The sequence below is a fragment of the Magnolia sinica genome, chromosome 13 (assembly GCF_029962835.1).
Source record: "Magnolia sinica isolate HGM2019 chromosome 13, MsV1, whole genome shotgun sequence".
NCBI classification, from domain to species: domain Eukaryota; kingdom Viridiplantae; phylum Streptophyta; class Magnoliopsida; order Magnoliales; family Magnoliaceae; genus Magnolia; species Magnolia sinica.
In genome coordinates, this window is record NC_080585.1 from 40270806 (window position 1) to 40294337 (window position 23532).

Here is a 23532-nt window from a genome sequence, read left to right on the forward strand (position 1 = left end):
TTAGATGACCAAGTGTCACTTTTGGATGGGCCACTATACAAAAGTCACACCCATTGATTGGACTTTTTTACTCTCCTTTGAACACCCCCATTTGGAGGCAACACATTGGACGATTAGGATCATTTAAAAGCTGAAATATTTGTTAGGTGGCCAATAAATTTTAAGCTCATCAAACTAATGGTTTAGATGATCAAGTGACCTACTGTTGTGGGTCACTTTTTGGATGGGCCACCATGCAAAAGTCACACCCATTAGATCTGGCTTTTTTACTCTCTCCCTTAAACACCCCATTTGGAGGCAACCCATTGGATGGTTAACATCATCCAAAAAATGAAATATTTTTGAGGTGGCCAATAAATTTTAAGCCCCATCAAACTAATGGTTTAGATGACCAAGTGACTGCCTTTGTGGATCACTTTTAAATGGGCCACCATGCAAAAGTCAAGATCTGACTTTTTTACTATCCTATTAATAACCCATTTGGAGGCAACTAATTGGACGGTTAGAATCATCCAAGAAAATAGAATATTTGCTCGGTAGCCAATAAATTTTAGGCCCATCAGGCCAATGGTTTAGATGACCAAGTGACCTCCTGTTGTGGGTCACCTAACTAGACCACCATACTAACTCTAATATTTACATGTGTGTCGTTTAGACAAATACAGAAACATGCTGCCGTGGACATGTGGATCACCTAACTTTTACTCCATATTACATTATTTGCTCCAGTGCTGTCAGGGTAGTATCAGTTATAGTGCTCCTTGTTGCATTGAGGCACAGAAACAATCCAAACCATTGATCTGAACCGTTCATTAGGTCCAACATACATTTCTTTGGCTACTGTGCAAACATAACACTGATCCGACAGATATTATTCCTTTGATCGGTGGCCTTTAATATAGATGGTGAAGATCGTTTACACAAAATATTTCCAATCAACAATTTGATCCATCTACTTGTTAGGGAGAATCATGTAGTGTTTATAATTATAAAGAATGGGTTTTGTTAAGAAATTGTACCCATCTCATCCATGGCTTGAAAAACAAATGGCTGAAGAAAATAAGGACAATTCAAGGATGAATCTGGATCATCTGATCAGGTGCATTTTTTTTTGGTGGTAGCTCATGGAATGTTTTCGTAGCTCATAGAATGTTTTCTGGACTTACTGGATGGTTCAGATCGATCGATCGATTGGAATGTCCAATTGAAGTGATTCAACTAGGAGCATTATACTGACAGCTGTGAAACATTTCTCTTTCTTGTAAAAATCGTAACAGAAGACAGATGCAATTAGGTATTGAAAGTGTAAGAAAAGTCAATTACTCAAGTCACGCATGCCCCTCGTTATCTAAGGAAAATGACAGGTTAGGCTGATTGTTCACCACCATTTTACAAGGAGCTGCACTGGCATTGCTCGTGCACCAAGAGCCACGTGGATGGAACTTTCATGTGATCTACTCCATCCATCAGGTATGCTACCTCATTTTCATTTTGGACTCTAAAAATTATGACCATTAATTTCTTTGGTACACCACACCGTAGGAAAAAGTTGGTATAGAACACCCACCGTTAGTTTTGTGTAGAGCCCACTGTTGTGTACATATGCCATCCAATCCATTCATCTGGTTTGCCTCATCATGTTGAAAGAATTATGCGAAATAACAGTATTTCGGAACTCAGGTGAGCCAAAACACATAAATTTAGAGGTTTTTAGGTATAATTTTTTAGGGTGGCCCACCTTAGTGTTTAATCATTCTGATTTTTTGCATCAATGCTAAAGAATGGGTGATATACCCGATGATCGGAGTGGATTTCATGAAAATTAAGTCATTTCCCGTAAATTAGAGAAAGTGACCACAGTAGCAGGACCTATGAGTTACAAGCGTTTTCCTTTTACAAGCGGTGGTGACTCACTTAACACACAGGTGGGCAATACGTGTACATGAATCTGGACCATCCAAACTGTGGGACCCAATGCATATCACCAAAAAAAAAAAAAAAATCATACAAATCGGTTCATCGATCAAGACATCCAAATTGAAATGGGGGAATCAGATGGTGAAGATTATCCAATTAGTATGTCTAGGGGGGGTATATCAGGTTAACAAAATGAACAGTTGCGATTGCATACATGTGTACAATAGTAGTCCAACCAAAAGAGAGAAATAAAAGGGAGAATGGGGGTAGCCAATACATTAGAATACAAGAGAGAGAAGTGTAATAAGAAAATGGCTATGTTCTTACCAGCCACCTTCATTTTCTGTCTCTTGATTCCATTCACAGTTTCACAAGACATATCGGCAATTTTCGCATTTGGCGACTCGACCATCGATGCCGGCAACAACGACTACATAACCACATGGCTACGTAGCAACCATGTACCATATGGGCGCGACTTAACGGAGGTCCCGGTCCCAACAGGAAGGTTCTCCAATGGGAAGCTCATAACTGATTTCTTGGTGTCGGCATTAGGGCTCAAGAGTCTTCTACCGGCCTACTTGGACCCCATGATCACTGACCTTGATCTACTGACTGGTGTTAGCTTTGCGTCGGCGGGGTCTGGCTTCGATGATAGGACGACGACGACCGATAATGTCATTAAAATGTCGAAACAGATACAATATTTTGAGGAATGTGTCGAAAGGATTCGGAGGGTGCGAGGAGCGGTGGAGGCGATTCGGGTGGTGAACGATGCGGTGTTCGTGATCAGCGCTGGGACCAATGACATGCTGTGGAACTTCTATGATCTTCCAACAAGGGAAGTTGAATTTACAGTATCTGGGTACCATGATTTCCTGCTCAACAATCTCATTGATCTTGTCCAGGTCTGTCTTTGCCCTCCCTCTCAGACACAAACACGTACATATAATCATGATAGTGGGCCTCAAACATCATGTCCATGCAATCAAGATCTGATAGTTCATAATAATCTGGGACAAGTTTCAGTGTTTATCATTACACTAGTTTTTCTTCCCTTAGGATAATGTGATCTGTCTGAATTGTGGGGCATTATACATTGACAGTAGGTCCTGACTGATAGACGGCCGATATCGCTCTAAAAATGCCATGAAAGAGAAGTCATTTTCTACTCGTGTTTTTAGTCATCCAGCTTTCATCATTCTACTTGAAAAGTGAGCATTGCTACTGAGGAGAAAAGATCTATAAAGAGAGGCTAATTGCACTTGCTCACTTATCTCACATGTCGAAAAGTGGCACACGTGTGTAAGATCATACCTGCTCATCATGCGATCCTCGCCATGCAGATTCCATGCATCTAGAATCATGAAAAATATTGACTAGAGTGTTAATATAAAAATAGGTCCAGTCAACAATTTTGAGCCATCTATTCACAGGATCCAACCATGGATGGTTATGGCCACAGAGCCATCTATTTGCAGGATCCCATCGTGGATGGTCATGGTTATAGAGTCACTTTTATCGAATGATCCTGACCATCTCACACATGGCATGAAAAATGTAAGTTTATCTCTATTTCATATAACATAAGTAGCTTTAGAAATTTTCTAAGCTAGTTACATGAGAGACGTAAATCATATGGTTTAAAAGTATATAGTAACATTTTTTAAAATATAATATTTATGTCATGTTATATTTATACTTTTATTAGCCTATAGTTCAGATGTTACTCATAGTCCATCGTGAATGTGGAAAATTCCCGCTGCAATATATATATATATATATAGATATATATATATATATATATATATATATATATATATATATATATATATATATATATATATATACACACACACACACACACGGGAAAAGGCTGTGCACTCGACCGCACGAGTCCGTCCCATGAGGTCGAGCTGTGTGGGCCTCACTGTGATGCATCTCGAACATCTACCCCATCAGTCAGATGCACCATTCCATTGTGGGCCTAGGTCTCAAAAATCAAGTCAATCCTTGACTTGTGTGGGCCACACCACATACAGAAGTGGGGAGGGGCCGTGCACCATTAAAGCATTCATAATCATTTTTTGGGCCCACCGAGATGTGGTTTGCAAATCCAGCCCATCCATTACGTGTGTCCCACTTGCATGAGGGTTCAGACCAAGTTTCAGCAGCATTCAAAACTCAGGTGGGCCCCACCAAGTGCTTTTATATGTTTTAACGGTGTCTTCACATGATTTTAGATGGTATGGCCCACCTGAGTTCCGTATACGACTAATTTTTGGGATATCCCACAATTTAGAGGTGACCCATCAAATGCACGGTGTTGATGGTCGACACGCATCACGGTGGGGCCCACACAGCTCGACCTCATGGGAGCTTATCGTGAGGTCGAGCGCATAGTACCTTTTCCACATATATATATATATATATATATATATATATATATATATATATATATATATATATATATATATCCGATCGCATAGTACCTTTCCATGAAGTCAAGAGCTGTCAACACACTAGCGGTCAGATGTTGAAAATTTCAAACCAACACTTATTAAAATACGACTGTGTATTTCTGGCAAAAGTCTTGAGCACGTAGTACTACTTTGGAAACCTAGGTCGGGTCTACCGTGGGCTTTTTTGAGAAATTCACCCCGTCTATCCATTTTTTTCATATCATTTAAGGGGTTGAGCCTAAAATTGAATCAAATCCAAGTCTCAAGTTGATCATATCACAGGAAACAATGGGAATAATGATTTCAAGCATTGAAATCTTGCTAGGCCCTACAGTGATGTTTATTTGTCATTCAATCTATTCATAAGATCATATAGGCATGGATGAAGAGGATTAACAAATATAAGCTTGATCCAAAACTTCCGTGGCCCCCAAGAATTTTTCAACAGTAGACGTTCAATTCAACTGTTTCATGTGGTGTGGTCCATTTGAACATTCTATATGATTAATTTTTTAGGTTAGGACCTAAAATTATATAGTAAAATGGATGAACGGAGCAGATCAGATACATAAATCATGGTGGACCTCAGTACGCTAAGTGTAGTGAGTTACTACGCAATCTGCTTCCGTCAAACAAGGGCGCGGATTAGATACAGGTTAAGTACCGAGACTCGCTACTGAAGTGACGTCACCAAGTTCCATGGGCCCCACTATGATGTGTGTTTTGTATCCACACCTTCCATCCACTTGCAGAGATCATTTTAGGGCAATATCCAAAAAATGAGTTAAATCCAAAGCTCCAGTGGGCCCAGTACAAAAAACTATGGGATAGTGATGCCAACCATTAAAAACTTCTAAATGCTGCAAAAGTTTTGGATCAAGCTAATATTTGTGTTTTCCCCTCTTTCATGTCTTTTTTAACTTTTGAACAGGTTGGATTTCAAATAAACATTATGGCGGGCCTTAGGATAGTTTCAAATGTGGGAATCACTCTCCCCACTGTTTTCTGTGGTGGGGTCCGCTACAGATTTTTATCTACCTCATTCTTTAGCTCATGCCCTAAAATGATATCTCAAAATGGATGGACGGTGTGGATACAACACATAAATCATAGTGGCACCTACAAAACTTGGTGATGTCACTTCAGTAGAGGACTCTACTCAGCCTGTCAGTATCTAATCTGCGTCTGTTAAACAGGGTCGTTCCAGAAATGGATTGGCTACTCCCCTGCCAACCAGCCAATGGCAGGTAGTCGGTGCTCTATGGGCCCCACAATGATGTATGTGTTTCATCCATGCCGTCCATCTATTTTTCTAGATCATTTTCGGGCATGAGACCAAAAATAAGGTATATCCCAATCTTAGGTGGACCACATTACAGGAAACAGTGTTGATTGAGCGTCAACCATTAAAAACTTTTTGAGATCCAAAAAAGTTTTAGATCAAGATGATATTTGTTTTTTCACTTCATCTATGTCTGTATGAACTAATCAACAGATTGGATGTTAAATAAACAGTAAAATGGGCCGTAGGAGGATTTTAATGGTGGATATCCAATCACTATTGTTTTCCTGTGGTGTGGTACACCTGAGATTTATATCCCTTTTATTTTTGGGATAAATCCCTAACATGATATGTAAAAATGTATGACCGACATGGATGAAACACATACATCACGGTGGGGCCTATAGCGCACCAACCACCACCACCAAGCTAGTGGCAGGGAGTAGCCAATCCGTTTCCGCCGCGACACAAAAGAAAGAGGACGCGGATTGTGTCTTACCCCCTCCTGGATGATAATCTGTCCGGGCATGGCTCTGTGGGGCCCAAAGTGATGTAAGTGTTTTATCCATGCCGTTCATTGCCTTTCTCAGATCATTTTAAGGTATGACCTTAAAAATGAAGCAGGTCCACAGCTCCAATAGACCACATCGAAGGAAGCTATAGTGATAATGACACCCACCGTTGAAACCTTTTTAAGGGCCACTGTGATGTTTTTTTTTTTACCATCCAACCTATTCAAAAGGTCATGTAGATGTGGATGGAGTGAAAACACAAATATAAGATTGATCTGAAACTTCTCCATCTCCCAAGAAGTTTTTAATGGTGGACATTCAATCCCCAACTTGTGGTCCACTTGATCCCTAGACTTGAATCATTTTTTGGATCATATCTTAAAATGATATGAGAAAAACGAATGGACTGGATGGATTTCTCAAAAACCCCACGAAGGCCCCAACTAGGTTTCTAAGGCAGGACCTTCATGTGGGAGGCTTCCGTAGGAGCCGGTTTCACTGGTTTTGTTTCTCCACTCTCCTATAAATCTCACCTTTTTCTTTATAAAATCTTGCCGTTCTTTTGAAACTTATCCGACTGCTAGCATAGTGCTAGCACTCAACCTCATGGGAAGGTAATATGCGGTCGAGCGCATAATACCTTTTCCTCTGTGTGTGTGTGTGTGTGTGTGTGTGTGTGTGTGTGTGTGTGTGTATATATATATATATATATATATATATATATATATATATATATATATATATATATATATATATATATATATATATGGTCATGCTCACCTATGCATCTATGCATGTGCACACTTTTGCACACATGTCATGGACATCTGATCCAAATGGTATATGTGATGCGAAATCCCATAAAACCTCAAGGCACAAATTTATACTATGATCTAAAATTCTGGTGGCCTATAGCAAAGAGAAATGCAAATCAAAGGAGTAAAATATTTTCAATTTTAATGGCCCACCAAAGTTTTGGATCGCAGTAAAATTTGGGCCAAGGGGGTTTCATGAGGTGCTGCTTCACGTGGACCATTTAGATTTTGGAGTCACATCATGTATGATGAGTTCTCAAAAAAGTTCGCACGTGTTCTGTGAGAGCAGTTGCACAGCTAAGCATTTGGACATGGACATATATATATATATATATATATATATATATGCCTTGTGGAGAACACCTTAATGAAAGTATTGTATAACTATGCCGCACGTCTGTTTTCTAAGCTCATTTCATTTTGCTATTCTAGAACTTAAGCAGATCCAAAACTCAGGGGGATGACACCACTGTAGAAAGTTGTGAATGATCATTAAAAGCTTTTTCTAGGTCTTAGAAGTTTTTTTTATCAAGATGATATTTGTATTTTCCTTTCATCCATATATGCTTGACTTTATCAACAGGTTGGATGGCTAATAAACATTACAGTATTTCTTAAAGTAAGTCCTAAAAAGTTTTTAATGGCGAGGGTTCAATCATTACTATTTCCTGTGGTGTGGTCCACCTGAGATTTGGATCTGCTTAAATTTTGAGACCACGTCCTAAAATGGGCTGAAAAAAAAAAAAGAAAAAAAGAAAAAAGATAAACGGCGCTCATATATAACACACTATCAAGGTGGGCCCTACCTATCCACTCCCATACTTTAGAACCCAACTTCTCTGTCTCATTCTCTCTGCGTTTATCCAACACCCACTGTCTCTGAGTCTTTCTACGTGTATCCGGCACTCTTTTCCTTGATATCTCCATCCCAATCCCAATCCCAATCCCACCCTCTATCCACATGCATTGCACATGCCATCTCTACCCGAGACAAAAAATATCATATTTGTGGAACCCATCTCTACCAGAGACAAAAAAATATCATATTTGTGGAACCCTTAGAATGCATGTTAAACCCAATGGATGGTCTACATTGATTTATTTAGCTATCTAAAGATACAACTAGAGCACTAGATGGCCGCTATATATAGTAGGGCTGAAAGTTGGGCAGGTTCAACCCATCCGACCCGTGACCGACCCGACATTGGGTTGAGCTTGGGCAAGATGTATTGAGTCCGATCTCGGGCTTGGGCTATACAAACACCAACCCGATAAAACTTAGGTCGAGCTCGGGTTGAGGTCTTGGGTTGCCCGACCCAACCCGAACCCAATCAATATATAAGTTACTAATAAATTATAATTGAGTGTGAATTGTCGGTGTCGAAGGTATAAGAAATTCCAGTGTTGTTGGGTCTCATTGGTCCACATCATTTCCAATGATTCATGCTAACAAGATATGCCGGATTTTTCTCTCCTAAATAGATTGCATGCTACACAACACAACTTTTAAAGGAGCAGTTGTCCTAGATTTTAGCTTGTTTGTTTAAAAAAAAGTGAAGTTCTTTACAGTAAATAACTACATATATAATTAATAAAATCATAGATAAAAAAAATAAGCCATCTATGAAATACAATATACTAATGTAATAATGAAAATATTAGCATGTATTCACCTGACCAACCTGACTAACCCGATCGAGCCCGCTTGGGTTGGGCTTGGGTTGAGAATTCCCAACCCGAGGTTGGGTTGGGTTGGGTTAGGGTTGAGGTATAGAAACCTTGGATTAGGCTAGGGTTGAGCACCAACCCGCCCGACTTTCAGCCCTAATATATAGATAATGACCCTTGTTGCACTAGAATACTTGGATGGTCCAATTAATCTATATGGATCATCCATTAGGTTCGAAATAAAGTTCATGGGCTACAATGTGAGCATCGCACCACTTGCCCATACGATCCATCCACATATTGGACCTTTTCCCATGGGTCTCGATCCAATACAGTCGACTCTACCATAAGTTACAATAAAAATAATCTGTGGGTCCCACCATGATTTTTTCATGATATACATTCCTTCATTCATGTTTGCCACCTCAAGTTTGTAGTAGATCCAAAAATTAGTCTAATCAAGCACTTGGGTGGGCCACATCAGAGGGAGAAGCGAAAAATCATGCATAAAGCCTCTATATTTACTTGGTGTGGCCCACATGAGAGAATTGCCTATTTTTTTGTGTGTCCCTTCATTTGTGAGGAGAATGTCTAATGAATGGATTAGATGGCGTATAACAAGATGTTGGACCCACAAAACCCTTTGGGAGCTTCTATTGGTTGGGTGTCTCCTCCCAACTATTGCCCGTGGTGTGGCCCACCTGAGTCTCCGATCCAGTTGATTTTCGGCCTCAATGCCTAACATGAAAAGGCACACCTTTATGCATTAGGTGAGTCTAATGCACACGTCACTGTGGCCATAGAGATCACATCGACTGAATGATATCATTTTATTTTTTTTCAAGCTACTAATTTTTCATGTTATAAATTGAATAGTTAGGATTTTACGATAGAAGTCATCTTATCATAGTGAGAGAATCTTGTTAGAACATTGTAATTTCAAATTTAAAATTTCCTTCAATGACATAGACAATGTTTGTAAATGTTAATATCAAATTGAAAAACACAAACATATCGGAGAAATTAAATCAATGGTGGTGATATATATATCTTTTTTCTTATTTCAGAAAATTTATAAAATGGGTGGCCGAAAGATCACAATAGCCGGTCTCCCGCCGGTCGGCTGCCTACCATTGCAGATGTTTGCCGGTGACATCGTATCGAACACCTCCAAACTACGACGACCCATTTGCATCAATGGACAGAACGAAGACGCCAAGGCCTACAATATCAAGCTCCAAGGCCTCATCACTAGCATGCAAGCTTCACATTCAGACAGCAAAATTCTGTATGTGGATATATTCAATCCATTGATGGACATGATCCAGAACCCTAAGAAATATGGTAAGATTGTTTTTTTCTTTTTTTCTTTTTTTAGTTGTTCTTAATATTGTTGTGTCACTAATATTATCTACTGTAACTTTTGGTGGTGATATATTAGATAATTTTTTAAGTTATTGTCAATAAATCCAAACCGTCGAACCAGTATCCCAATGAACAATGGACCATAGAGAATGAAAATCATATTGATGAAACGATCCTAACCATCTAATTCGTTAGGAAAAAAGCATTGATCGACTCCAATGGGCATGGTTTGGATGGATCCCTGGATCCACTGAGGTCGTATATCCGTAACTGTGGGGGCCACTGTTAGCTATGTTCCATACATCCAAACCATCCATCCATCCATTTTGACAGCCCATTTTAGGGCATGATCCCAAAAATGAAGCAGGTCCAAATTTTAGGTGGACTATACCACAGGAAACAGTAGGTGATTGAATCCCCCTATTAAAAACTTGACGAGGGCCACCGGAATATTTATTTTCCATCCAACCAGTTGATAAGGTCACAAAGACCTGGATGAAGAGACCACACAAATATCAGCTTGATTCAAAACCTTTTTGGCCCACGAGAAGTTTTTAATGGTCAATTACTGTTGTTTTCTGTATTATGATCCACCTAAGATTTGGATCTGCTTCATTTTTTGGATCATACCCTAAAGTGAATTTTCAAAACAGAATGGATGGCTTGGATATAAGGCACTTACATTATAGTGGGCCCTACAATCAGGGATCCCACCCACCGGGGATCCAAAGTCGCGCCCAACTCTCACCAAACGCACCCTGTATAAATCTTCGGTTATAAATATATTTAATCCCTACCAAAAAATTATTGGTTTAATACAAAGGGTTATTATAAAAGAAAATGGAAAAACTACAGTCAAACCCCAATAAATTATAGTACAAAAATCCACTTATTATTCATCTAATTCGATAAGACTTATATATATATATATATATATATATATATATATATATATATATATATATATATATATATATACACACACACTTAATCAAATGGAATGCATTTAAATAACCAAAATACCCTTTCATGTGAGAAAAAAGGTTCATGTGACTACAAGTAGTTGTAAGTAGGGGTGGTAATTAACGTGCTAAGCTAGCATTGGCCAAGGTTGGCTATGGCCAACCCTAGAGCCATATGCCCACACTCTAGCCCTTACCCTAATGGGTAAGGCCAGGTGAGGGTTAGGATAAGGGCTAAGGCATATGATAAAAGTTAAAGATAAGTTACATATACGCTACGTATATATTTAGTGTAATATTAAGTCCATGTTTATGAACTAACGTGATCTTTTGTAGAATTGAAATTTTTTTTTTTTTTGGCACACCTAAATAAAATAAGATCATTCATAATCCAACCATATGCCTCACCCAATTATAAGTACATCAGTTTATTATTCACCATCTAAAGTGGGGTTCACAATTTGGACCGTTTATAAGCGTCCGTGTATCATCAATCAAAGTTCTTCATGTTGCCATATGCATTAACATGCAAATTTTATAGTCTATGTTAGTAATACCCATGTATTTAGGTAATATGCACTACATAAATAGGCTAAGTTGAGCTATTCATCATTGGTCCTGTCCCAATTCGGCTCACAACAAGCCTAGATTTCAAGCCCTAGCTTAGCCCTTTGGGCCAAGTTTAGTAGCTCAAGCCTTAGCTCTTTAGGGTTGGGTCACCTGGGTTGGGCTGAGTAGCCCGGCCCATTATCAACTCTAGTTGTAAAGGGTGTGACTATTCACTAATGTGGATGGACGACTTCATGTGGATGAGATCCACCCATCCATCACCAGGTGTGCCCATGTTAAGCCTTGATCTTGAGCACTGCACTAATCCAAAACTCAAGTGGACCTTATTATTGGAAACATTGATAAAAAAATTTCCTAGAACCTGTAAATTCATGTTGAGTGGTTCACCAATCCAAGAGTTTTTAGAAGAGCGTAAATATTTTGAAGACTACGTACATTTATCTTGATGAAAATTAAGAGTCAAATGGAGCGGAGGGCATATTATACAAACCACAGTGGTCCCATACAAACTAATGATGGGTGTCCCGTCCTAACTCTTCCTTATGGCGTGGCTTACTTAAGTTTTTCCCTACTCAATTTTTGGTTCCCAAGGCGAACATTATGCATAACACCTGATGGATAGCACGGATCTCATGCATATTCTCTCCACGCGGTGCTCTATTAGACGTAAGCACACGCCGTTCTTTTGGGGAGTTAGTGTGGTTTGGAGGAGGTTTGCTGGAATACATCCCAAAGTATCACAAATAAACATGTAGAACTCTAGATGTTTTGGTCCTTTTTCAATGACACAAACCATTTATTTGATAAAATTCCCTTGGATGGGAGATGCTAAAAAAAAAAAAAAAAAGTCATATATTATTCAATTATTACAATGACCATCGGTGATGAAAGCACAAGAACTAAATTATCAAAGGGTTAAAATAATCTTATTGAGAGATTCTATTTATAGCCTTTCCATCCTACAAAGTAAGTTATCTGGATCATCAAAAGATGTCCCAAATTCAAAAGCCGAAGTCTTGTTGTATGGCATTGCAATAGGTCGGGGTGTGTTCGAGCCAACCTCCTTCCATAAAGTGCTTTCCATGCAAAAAAAACACACACTTAGCTTTCGTAGTTACGGGAGAGTGTGAGTCGACTTTCGCTGACATGGATGGAAATTTTTCACGTGGGGATTAGAGGGGAATCCAAAAATCAAGTCGATTCAAATTCAGTTGGGCCACAACATGGGAAATTTTTGAGACGTGGACACTCACCATTAAAATCATCCAAATTGTGTGTGGTCCATTATGGTGTCTATATGCCATTGAATCTATTCATGTTATGCTCCCTCTTAGTATGGACGGATGCCCAGTTTCATATGCCCCAAAAATCAGACTGATCCAATCATTAGATGGGCCACATGTAGTATTGAAGGTTCCTAAGATTTTTTAGAGGTATATATTTTTTTCTATGATGTGTCCCACCTAATGATTGGATCATCAGATTGATGTTCTAGATGTATGATAATTAATTAATGATCTGGTAATGTTGTGTCCACGTACTAAGATGGTCCACTTACAAATTGAAAATAGCCAAAGTCTCTTTCTCATAAAAGAAAAGAATTTTTCTATAAAAATACCTTAGAAGAAACATTCAATTTTTAAGATTTCTTAGAGGATGACCGAATGTTTTGTGTGTTATGCAGGTTTTGAAGATACAACTCGTGGGTGTTGTGGCACTGGTTTGGTGGAGATGGCTGCTATGTGCAATTCTCTTTCTGTGACATGCCGTAATGCTTCTAACTTCTTATTTTGGGATGCTATTCATCCTACTCAGTCAGCATACCAAGCTCTTGCCTTCCACGCTTTGGAGACTGTCTTCCCCTTATTAGAGTGAATGTTTTGATACAATGTTGGGCCCCTATCATAAGTCCCTTGTGGGGCCCAGTTCCCGTGTCTGATGGAACATGTATCAGATATCCCGGCCGTTCATTAGGTAGTGCGCGCTATGGGTCACACGTACTTTTGAATTTAGACTTGCATAATTTTTCTAACTGCCTAATTTTCTTATACAAGTTTGACCTGCCTGATTGAACATGTTCATAGTGCACACTACTTGATGAATGGCCTAGATCTTTTACACATGTGCCACCCGAACAGCGGGAATCCTGTACCCACATGGGAGCCTGCAGGGCCGGCATTCTATCAAAACCGGTTAGAGTAATTGTATGGTTGTTTTTATATTAAGTCGATATGTTTCATGGGGCATTGAGAACGATGTGTATCAGGCAATGAGTTAATTAGGTTTTGGATGTTACTTTAAGCCTTGAAAATTTATTTTTTAAGGCATATAGTTAATTTGTTTAGAATATCCTAAGATCTCTTTTGATGGGGACAAACTAAAATTAGAGGCTAAGATCTTCTAATCCCTGAGGCATGACACATCTGCTTTCTTGTACTACAACTGAAGAATTGAGAAATACAAGAACATTTCACCTTCATCTAAAAGACTACTACGAGCTTTAAAGGAATCTTCTCCCACTCATACTTTGTAGGTGGCATATGTACCAATTTGACATGCGTATAAGATATAATAGATATATTAATGGGGTTTTATGGTTGAGATGGCACAAAGCTCAAGCTTGATAGAACATAATGCATAGTTTATGCTAAGCAGGAGATCATAGTTACCATTTGATATCGTTAAGTCCCTTGATATGCATTGATACTCCATCCTTGTAATGTCCCGAAAATCAGGGGTCGAGCAAAGCTCAACTCCCAAGTTCCAACGCATTACTTATGCAATATAGATAATGATGCTTAAATGTTGTCCATATTAGTACATTAAACATGAGTGAGATTACACTAAATTAGCATATCATACTCCAGAGTTGATGTAATTAAGCAAACGGAAGACTGAACTAAATATATAATGCATATACATGTTTCATAACCTCCAGAGTATGAACGTGCTACCATGCTGAATATATATACATAATTTATTTCAAGTTATACAAAATAACAAAATGTGAATGTTCCACTAATCCCATATCCCTATAATCTCGACGACACAGCTCTAGGTCTACACAGACCGGCCTGAGAGCTGAATGTAGGAGAACTCCTCCTCATCGTCAAAGAAGTCTGGCTCCGTCACGTAAGCCTCATCGCAACCTGCATCTAAATCAGAATCTGGTTGGTGTTTTAAAACACCGTCCTAAAGTGAGAGTAAGTGATCAACTTAGTGGTACTATAAGGCAAATGTTAATATATTATCAATTTAATCAAGTAGTAATGATAAAGCAATACAGCAATCACTTCCTAATTACTCTTGTTAATGCATGAATGTTATGTTGTAATGATGCATGCCCTCTCCTACACTCCCTCAGCGACTTCATCTCACGGTCGCGCATGACAAACTCACTAAACCTGTACTTCCTCGCCAAAGCACATGCAATGCGGTGCATGGTCGTGTTAGTCAATACTTAATTAGGCTTATTCATACAGCAAATTTGGGAAGCTAAGGTACCTCCCTTTATACCATTAACCTAAACAGAGATCCATCTAGGGTCATTAATCCTAGTTAATCACATCTGATAGGCAAGTTGTAAGGCGTCACCCCTAATAAAAGCAGTGGATAGATAAGTTCAATTGATTATACTCGAGGTCACAACGGGAGGCTCGTCACCTGAATGTAGGCCAACAGCTCAAATACAGTGTCCCATGCACCACCATATTCGGCTCACGAGTTTGGGTTACTCACTGGTCACGACGGAGAGGCTCGTCACCCCAGCGTAGGCCGACAGCTCGACCATGGTGTCCTATATACCACCATGCCCGGCCGATGAGTCGTAGTAGATCTTGGTACCATGATTAAACGGGCTTCACATTGGTAAGTGGTACCCTAGATTCAAGCAGTAGCGTCCACACATGGTAAACACACAATAGGCCAATCGAGTTATTTTTACAAGTGCGATTGGTACGAGCGTACGTTGAATTGATCGACATGGAACGCATAAGCATGCATAAGCACTCCAAGTGGCCTAAACATTGTCGACAATCAACGTACGACTCGGATTCATCGAACGTATCTACTATAGCGAAACTAGTTCGACCACTCCATCGGGAACCGTTACCGATTGCCTGGACTACGTAGTAGTCCCAATCATACTCAAATGCAATAAGTAGTCACAAGTGATAATCATAACAACATTTAACAAACAATTCAAACATAATTCTCATTTGAGCATTTTATCAAACACATTGAACTTGTTACTATACATACGCATTTCATCCATGAATTATATAGTAGCAATTTATATTACATGAAGGAAATGATAGATATGGATAAGGTAGTTGGGAATACTATCTCAACACCCTCATTAGAAGCGATTTAACAAACACTTTCTCATTCAGAGATTACACATTACTACATACATGAACTAATTTAGTTATAGCATATATTATGGCAAATCCTTTCATAAAGGAGTTGCCATTCATGCAACAAACATATATTTTAGATTAGTATTCATAGCAGGCACAAATCATAATTTCAATTTCGTTCAAACATTTCAACAAACACATGGCATGCATTATATATTCACATAGTTCACACACATGTATAATTTATTGAATACATCATAACTAAGATCACATGGCAGCAATCATATCAAACATAAATCATTGTTGACATTGAAAGCCTTAAAAACCATGACCTAAACGTTTATAGTCCGCACCTTTCGTCGATTTGCTCGTTACGAACTCAGTTCGTACACTACATTCCCGTCAATAGCACAACGGCTACCTAAATCATGAAATAAGTTAGTTATTTCGTCGATTCCTCTATTTGGATTCCTAAAACGAAATTAAGGTTAGAATTTCTTACCCAAATCGGAGTTGGAATGACCCGTGTAGTTAGATGTAGAGGCAATCTGTAACGACCTTGGAAATTTTGTGTTAATCTTTCCTTAAGTAGTTGTTTTTGGGGTAATTAGCGCTATACTCGATTGCTTGTGAAATTCGCATTAATCACTTTAAATTGTATCTGTATGGCTCAAAACTTGTAGATTAGTTAGCGCTACGTTACTCTGAAATCTGGGATTCATCGCTAAATCCAGTTGTTCTGGGGAATTTTTAGAAGATCTGGATCGGACCTGGACCGCGCGTCAAAAGTCCGATGGCGATGATCTTAGGCTATTGCGGTTACCATGTTAGGCTTGACCATCACCTCAAAAATCAAGTCCATGTGATGTTCTGAGTCGATTTGTTTGAGTTCGGAGTGAAAAGTGTGAGAACGGTTGGAATTTAATAAGTTTTTATGAAATCTGAGTCGTGTCGCTTGCGCGATGATTTTAAGTAATCTGACCGTTGGATTCTGACCCAATTTCACCCTCTGATCAGGGAAGGTAACCCAGGCATATCCTTATGCTTGTGGACCTGATCGAGATCCCGTGACCGTTGAATTGAGTGTAGTCCACCATGGCTGATCTGAAGAGCCGGTCGGTACGAAAACTTAGCCTGACCTAGATCCATGGTCAGTGAGCTTAAGTCTGACCTTTCGTGGTCTTTGGCCCACCAGAAGTGCTTCGTTGGATCGTAAGAGGCAGGTTTTGGTTATACTTTAAGTATACCTTGACCCTGGGGTTATTTTCATCAATTTGAGGCCTATTTATAGTCCTTAAACCCTAGCTCTCTTTTCCATACGAATTTTCTCTAACCCTAGCTTGGAAAGAGAGTGGAAAAGAGAGAGATAGTGAGAGAGAAGTTGGTGAATCATCTTGGATTCTTCCTTGTTCTTCTTCATCTTTGAACCTTCACTTTGAATCGTTATTCTGACGGTTTTGAGTTCATCTTGGGGTAAGTTAACCTAACCCTAATCTGTGTTGGAGCTTAGAATAGTCTTGGTGTTGTTGTATCTCATTTCTATTCTTGCTTTAGGGTATTCCATCGCCGTTGACGAAGACAACTCGTCTAAATCAGTTCGGTGTTTCTTTCCTTGCTTAAGGTGCGGACTTTAAGTGTATAAGTTATGGTTTTCAAGACTTTCAATGCCAGTTAGTGATTTATTCTTGTTATGGATGAGATTTCACATGCCAAATATTGTGTTTACGTTGCTTTCCTGATATGCATGTGTTATATTGAGATTTGTGTATTCTATGTGTATGTATAAAGTACCGTATATGTATAAAATATGCACCTGTGTTAGCCATGATTATTTGTCATGTATGTATGTTAGATGTATGTGTGCAACTCCTTGGTAAAAGGAATTGTCCAAATGCATGTATTGCAATATACGTCATGTATGTTGTTCCATGTATGCTAAGTGTTTGTAGAAATGCATGAATGATCTAAAGTGTAACTTATTACACTAATTACGGGCGTTGAGAAGTGATTCTCAACACTCCTATGGATGTGCATGATTTCCTTCTTGCTAGTTACATTCCATGTTATTTAAATTTAAGCATTACATACGCTTACATTTATGTTAAGTTGATATTCTTCAAATGTTTATATACCATGATTTGAGTTGTTGTTCCTTTATTGTTTTACATTCAATATGATACCTGTTGTAGTGTAACGTGTTTGGGACTATGCATTAGTCCAGGAAATCGGTAATCTGCCTTAAGATCGTGGTTGAGGTTGCTTTCGCCACGTAGGACGTATTAGACGAACCCAAGCCGTATTAGAGTTGGCGGCAGTGGTTTGGCCACGCGGAGTGTTTGCGCACTCTATGTCGTTCAACACAACGTGCGCTCGTGCTAGTCGAGTTCGTCAAGTAACCCGATTGTCCGATGTATGTTCACCATGTATGGACGTTACTGCTTGAATCTAAGGTACCGAACTTACCAGTGAAATCCTATTAACCATGGTACCTTGATCCGCTAAGACTCATGAGCCGGACATGGTGGTATGGGACACCGTGGTCGTGCTGTCAGCCTACGCTGGGGTGACGAACCTCCCCGTAGTCACCAGTGAGCAACTTAACTCGTGAGCCGATTATGGTGGTATGGGACACTATATTCGTGCTGTCGGCCTACATTGTTTGGTGACGAGCCCTTTGTAGTGACCTCGAGCATACCCGGATACCGCAAGGAGGTGACGAGCCGAACTGTGGTAGTAAAGGTGTGAAAGGCGTGCATTGATTGGTGACGAGCCCTTTGCTACGACCTGAAACCATATGATCGTATGAGATGTCTAGGATTGACGACCCTAGAATGGATCACTGTTTGGATGGTGATATGAGGAAGGTATCTTAGCTTCCCAATCCTGCTGTATGAAAAGGACTAATAACAACTTGGTAATCATATCTATGCACCGCATTTGCATGTGGTTTGTAGATGTGGCGCACTTTGAGGTGGTGTCATGCGTAACGTAAGATGAAGACGCTGAGGGTGCACGTGTGAGGGCACGCATCATATTGCATACATCCTTGCATTAATAAGAGTACTTAGGATTTATTTAATTGTTCTGCTTTATCATTACTGCTTGATTGAACTGATAACATGTTAACCAGTGCCTTATTGTTCCACTGAGTTGATCACTCACTCCCACGTTTCTGAGGCGGTGTTAAACACCCACCAGACTCTGTCTTAGGTTCTGATGTTGCAGATGTTGATGCGACTTCTGAGGCAGAGCGGGAGATGGATGATGATGAGGCTGCCTTCTCTTATATGCAGTTTTCAAACGGGTTCTAGCGAGCCTTGGTCTGATGCACGGGATGCTGGGATTATTTTTGAAAATTTAAATGATGTTACTTGATACTTATAATTTTGTTAAGTAACACTTTCATACGACCTGGTTTGTATATGTACTTCAGGGATTTACACTTATACACATATTTTTCTGTAAGTCTTCCGCTTGCTTTATTCACTTATCCCTGAATCATATCTGTGTTTTGGCTTAATCTATTCCATATTTTATGCACTAATACAGTCAACATACATCCATTATTAAATATGTTGCATAAGTGATGTTTTGGAACTCGAGAGCTGAGTTATGCTCGACCCCCGAATTTCAGGGCGTTACACGATCTAGTGCGTGTAGTCGCAAGATAGGAACTCCGCCTCGATCTCCCAGACTCTCACTCTTCTCCTCACAGTTTTCTCATCTTTTCTCACTTCTCTCACTTAGGGTTTGAGTAAATTCGTATGAGATAGGGGTGAGGTGGTTTAAGGGCCTTATATAGGCTTAGAAGTGATGTTAATGGCCCCAAGGCCATGGTATACTTAGGTTATAACCAAAAGGCGTCTGTTTCGGGTAAACGGAGCTCATTTAGAAGTCCATTACCTGTTTATGTTATAGAGTAAGTTTCCTGATAGTAGATCTAGACCAGGTTATGATTTCGGCCCGGTCGGATAAGTGGATCGACCGTGGAGGACCTGTATCAGTTCAACGGTCTTCATCACTCTATCAGGGCCACAAGTATACCGATATGTACAGGAAAATTTTCCTGATCCATGAGTAAAGTTTGGCCAGAAACTGATGGTCTAAAGTCTCCAATTTTGCCTGCAAGCGAACGGCCCAATTCACTTAAGTTTTGGTTTATTTCTTAAAGATATTCGCGTTTCTCACACACTTTGCTCGAGGCTCAAGTTGTGTGTTTTTAGATACTATTTGGGCTCGATTCTCATGATGGTTGTCAAGCCCAATAAGGTGGTCATGACCTTATAATTTTGCGGTCATCGGACTTTCGCTGTACGGTCTAGGTCCGATACGGAGTTTCAATGCGCTCCCCAGAGCAACTGGGTTTTGAGATTGCTCCTAAGTTTTTTAGGTAATGTTGAGTTAGCAATTTCAAGGGTTTTGGGTCTTGCAATTCGTAAGATAATGGTTCAAGCTAATTCCATGAATTATTTTGTTTAGTACTTAATTAATTTTCGTCCACTTTTCTACAGGATTTGGTCCTTATTGATTTCTGCCTGAGGTGGTACTCGGGTCTTTGTACGGATTTTTTCGAGACGTTATAATCTACCTCCTTAAAGAAAAATTTCGTCCTCAAAATTAGTTCATTCTCGTACTCCTCGAGAATCTGAGAGTAGTTCTTACGAACCTCGGTTTCTATTTCCCAAGTAGCATCTTCCTCAATGTGGTGTGTCCACAGTACTTTCAAAAGTGGGATCACTTTGCTGCGTAGCACTTATTCATTCCTATCAAAAATACGTGTTGGTCGCAGTACATAGGTAGTATCTTCACTCAACTGTACTTGCTCCCATTTGATAATATGCGAAGGTCAAGAATATATTTTTTCAGCATCGATATATGAAATACGTTGTGCACGCCAATGAGTGGTATGGGCAAAGCAAGGCGGTATGTTACCACACCCACTCGATCCAGAATCTAGAATAGGCCTATGAACCTCGGCATAACCTTCCCTTTCTTGCCAAATCGAAGGACTCCCTTCATGGGGGAAACATTAAGAAACACATGGTCCCCAACCTCAAATTCTAGCTTTCGTTGTCTGGTATCAGCGTAACTCTTCTGTCTGCTCTGTGCTATAAGAAGTCAACGCCTGATAATGTCGATCTTCTCTGAGGTCGCCTGTACTAAATCTGGGTCAGTTAAACTCTTCTTGCCAACTTCCGCCCAACAATTGGGTGCTCGACATGGGCGCCCATACAATACTTCGTAGGGAGCCATGCCAATGCTCGCTTGGAAGCTGTTATTATAAGCAAAGTCGGCATAGGGAAGACAGTCATTTCAACTGTCTTTGAAATCGAGCATATATGCCCGCAACATATCTTCTAACACCTGATTTACCCGTTCCGTCTGCCCATCAGTTTGTGGGTGGAACGCGGTACTGAACATCAGTTGCACTCCCATTGCTTCTTGGATCCGAGTCTAGAATATAGACATGAATCGCGTGTCTCGATCTGACACAATCTTCATACGAACTCCATGCAGCCATACAATCTCCTTGATGTATAGCTTGGCTAAATCATCTGCTAAGTTTGAAACTCTAATCGAGAGGAAATGAGCCGATTTTGTCAATCGGTCCACAATCACCCAAATGGAGTCATGTCCCTTCCTCGTCTTCGGTAACCCGAAAATGAAATCCATAGATATAAAGTCTCATTTCCATTCAGCAATGGGCATGAGTTGAAGTAAAGCAGGAGGTCGGTGATGCTCGATCCTGACTTCTGGCATGTGAGACAACGAGATACAAAATCTACTATGTGGGCCTTCATGTTGTTCCATCAGTACGAACACTTCATGTCTCGATACATCTTCGTATTGCCAGGATGCATTAATATCCTCGAATTGTGAGTGGCTTCAAGAACTTCCTTCCTCAAGTCATGGAGATTCGAGACGCAAACGCGGCCACGATAACGTAAACCCCTATCCGAACCAACTCTCCATTTAGAGTCTTCCTCGTCACTAGCTTGTTTCCTCATCTTCACCAACCATGCATCTTCTCTCTGAGCCACAATGATTCAGTCATCAATAAGTGGTTATACACGAATATGTGCGACGCTCACAAACAACTCCTCTACTATAAGCTTCTGTTCAAAGTCTTGCAAAATTCTACCATGTTCCATTCTTCTATCATTTGCGGAGCCGCAAATTCTATTGTCTTCTCGCGGCTCAACGCATCTACCATAAGGTTGTCCTTGCTAGGATGGTAGGAAACGTCAGACTTGAAGTCCTTCAAGGTTTCCATCCAACGTCATTGCCTCATATTTAGGTCTCTCTGCGTGAATATGTACTTGAGGCTCTTATGCTCACAAAAGAGCTCGAACTCCTCTCCATAGAGGTAATGTCTCCAAAGTTTTAATGCGAAGATAATTGCTGCTAATTCCAGGTCGTGCGTAGGGTAGTTTTCTTCGTGTTTTCTTAACTGTCAGATGCATAGGCAATCACTCTGTCCTTTTATATAAGAACACAACCCAAACTAACACGAGATGCATCGGTGTATATCGTATATCTGACCCCTTGCTCTGGCAATACTAGCACGGGTGTGGACATCAGCTTGTCTTTTAATTCCTGAAAGGCTGCTTCTGCTTTCTCGTTCCAGGCAAACTTAAGATCTTTTTGAGTAAGCTGAGACAACGGTCTGGCTATCTTGGAAAAGTCTTTGATAAATCAACAATAATAACCTGTCAGGCCAAGGAAACTCCTCACTTCAGTAACTGAACCGAGCCGCTCTCAGTCCTGAACTGCGATCACCTCAACAAGGTCTGCAGCGATTCCTTCCTTAGACACCACATGTCCCAGGAACTTGACTTCCCTTTCTAGAAATCGTATTTCTTGTATTGAGCAAATAACTGGTTCTTCCTAAGAGTATCGAAGACTACTCATAGGTGCTCCTCATGATCTTTCTGACTCTTGGAGTATATCAGAATGTCGTCTATAAATACGATGATGAATCGGTATAGATGAGGCCGAAATACCCTATTCATGAGGTCCATGAATACGGCCGGTGCGTTTGTGAGTCCGAACGACATCACAAGGAACTCGTAGTATTCAAAGTTGGTTCTGAATGCTGTTTTCTGCACGTCTTCATCCTTGACACGCAATTGATAATACCCTAACTGTAAGTCGATCTTTGAAAAATATTGTGCCCTTTTCAACTGTTCGAATAGATCATCTATCCTACGCAAGGGATACATGTTCTTCACTGTCACTTGGTTCAACCTGTGATAATCAATACACAATCGCAGTGATCCATCCTTCTTCTTTATAAACAACATAGGTGCTCTCCAAGGGGATACATTCGGTTGTATGAAACCTGAATCCAACAAATCATCAATCTGTCTCCTCAACTCCTCCATTTCACATGGAGGCATGCGATACGTCAGTAGAGAAATGGGCATTGCACTAGGCACAAGGTCAATAGTAAAGTCAATCTCGCGCCAAGGAGGTAGTCCAGGTATCGACCTGAACACGTCTGTGAAATCTTGGACTATCGGCATGTTCCCAAGTGTCGGACCATCAACATTCCTTAACAAGGTAGCATAACAACTAATGTGGTAGTACCAACTGACCTAAACTAGGAAAGTTAAGACCG

General features: G+C 40.0%; 1 protein-coding gene across 1 annotated transcript; it reads left to right on the forward strand.

The window, feature by feature from the left end:
- Positions 1–2191: 2191 nt before the first annotated feature.
- On the forward strand, positions 2192–13880 carry LOC131223643 (GDSL esterase/lipase At2g40250-like). Its single transcript, XM_058219095.1, has 3 exons — positions 2192–2825; positions 9724–10000; positions 13238–13880. The coding sequence occupies exons 1-3, from the start codon at positions 2229–2231 to the stop codon at positions 13426–13428; spliced, it is 1065 nt and encodes a 354-aa protein (XP_058075078.1). The 5' UTR covers positions 2192–2228; the 3' UTR covers positions 13429–13880.
- The last annotated feature ends 9652 nt before the right edge of the window (positions 13881–23532 follow it).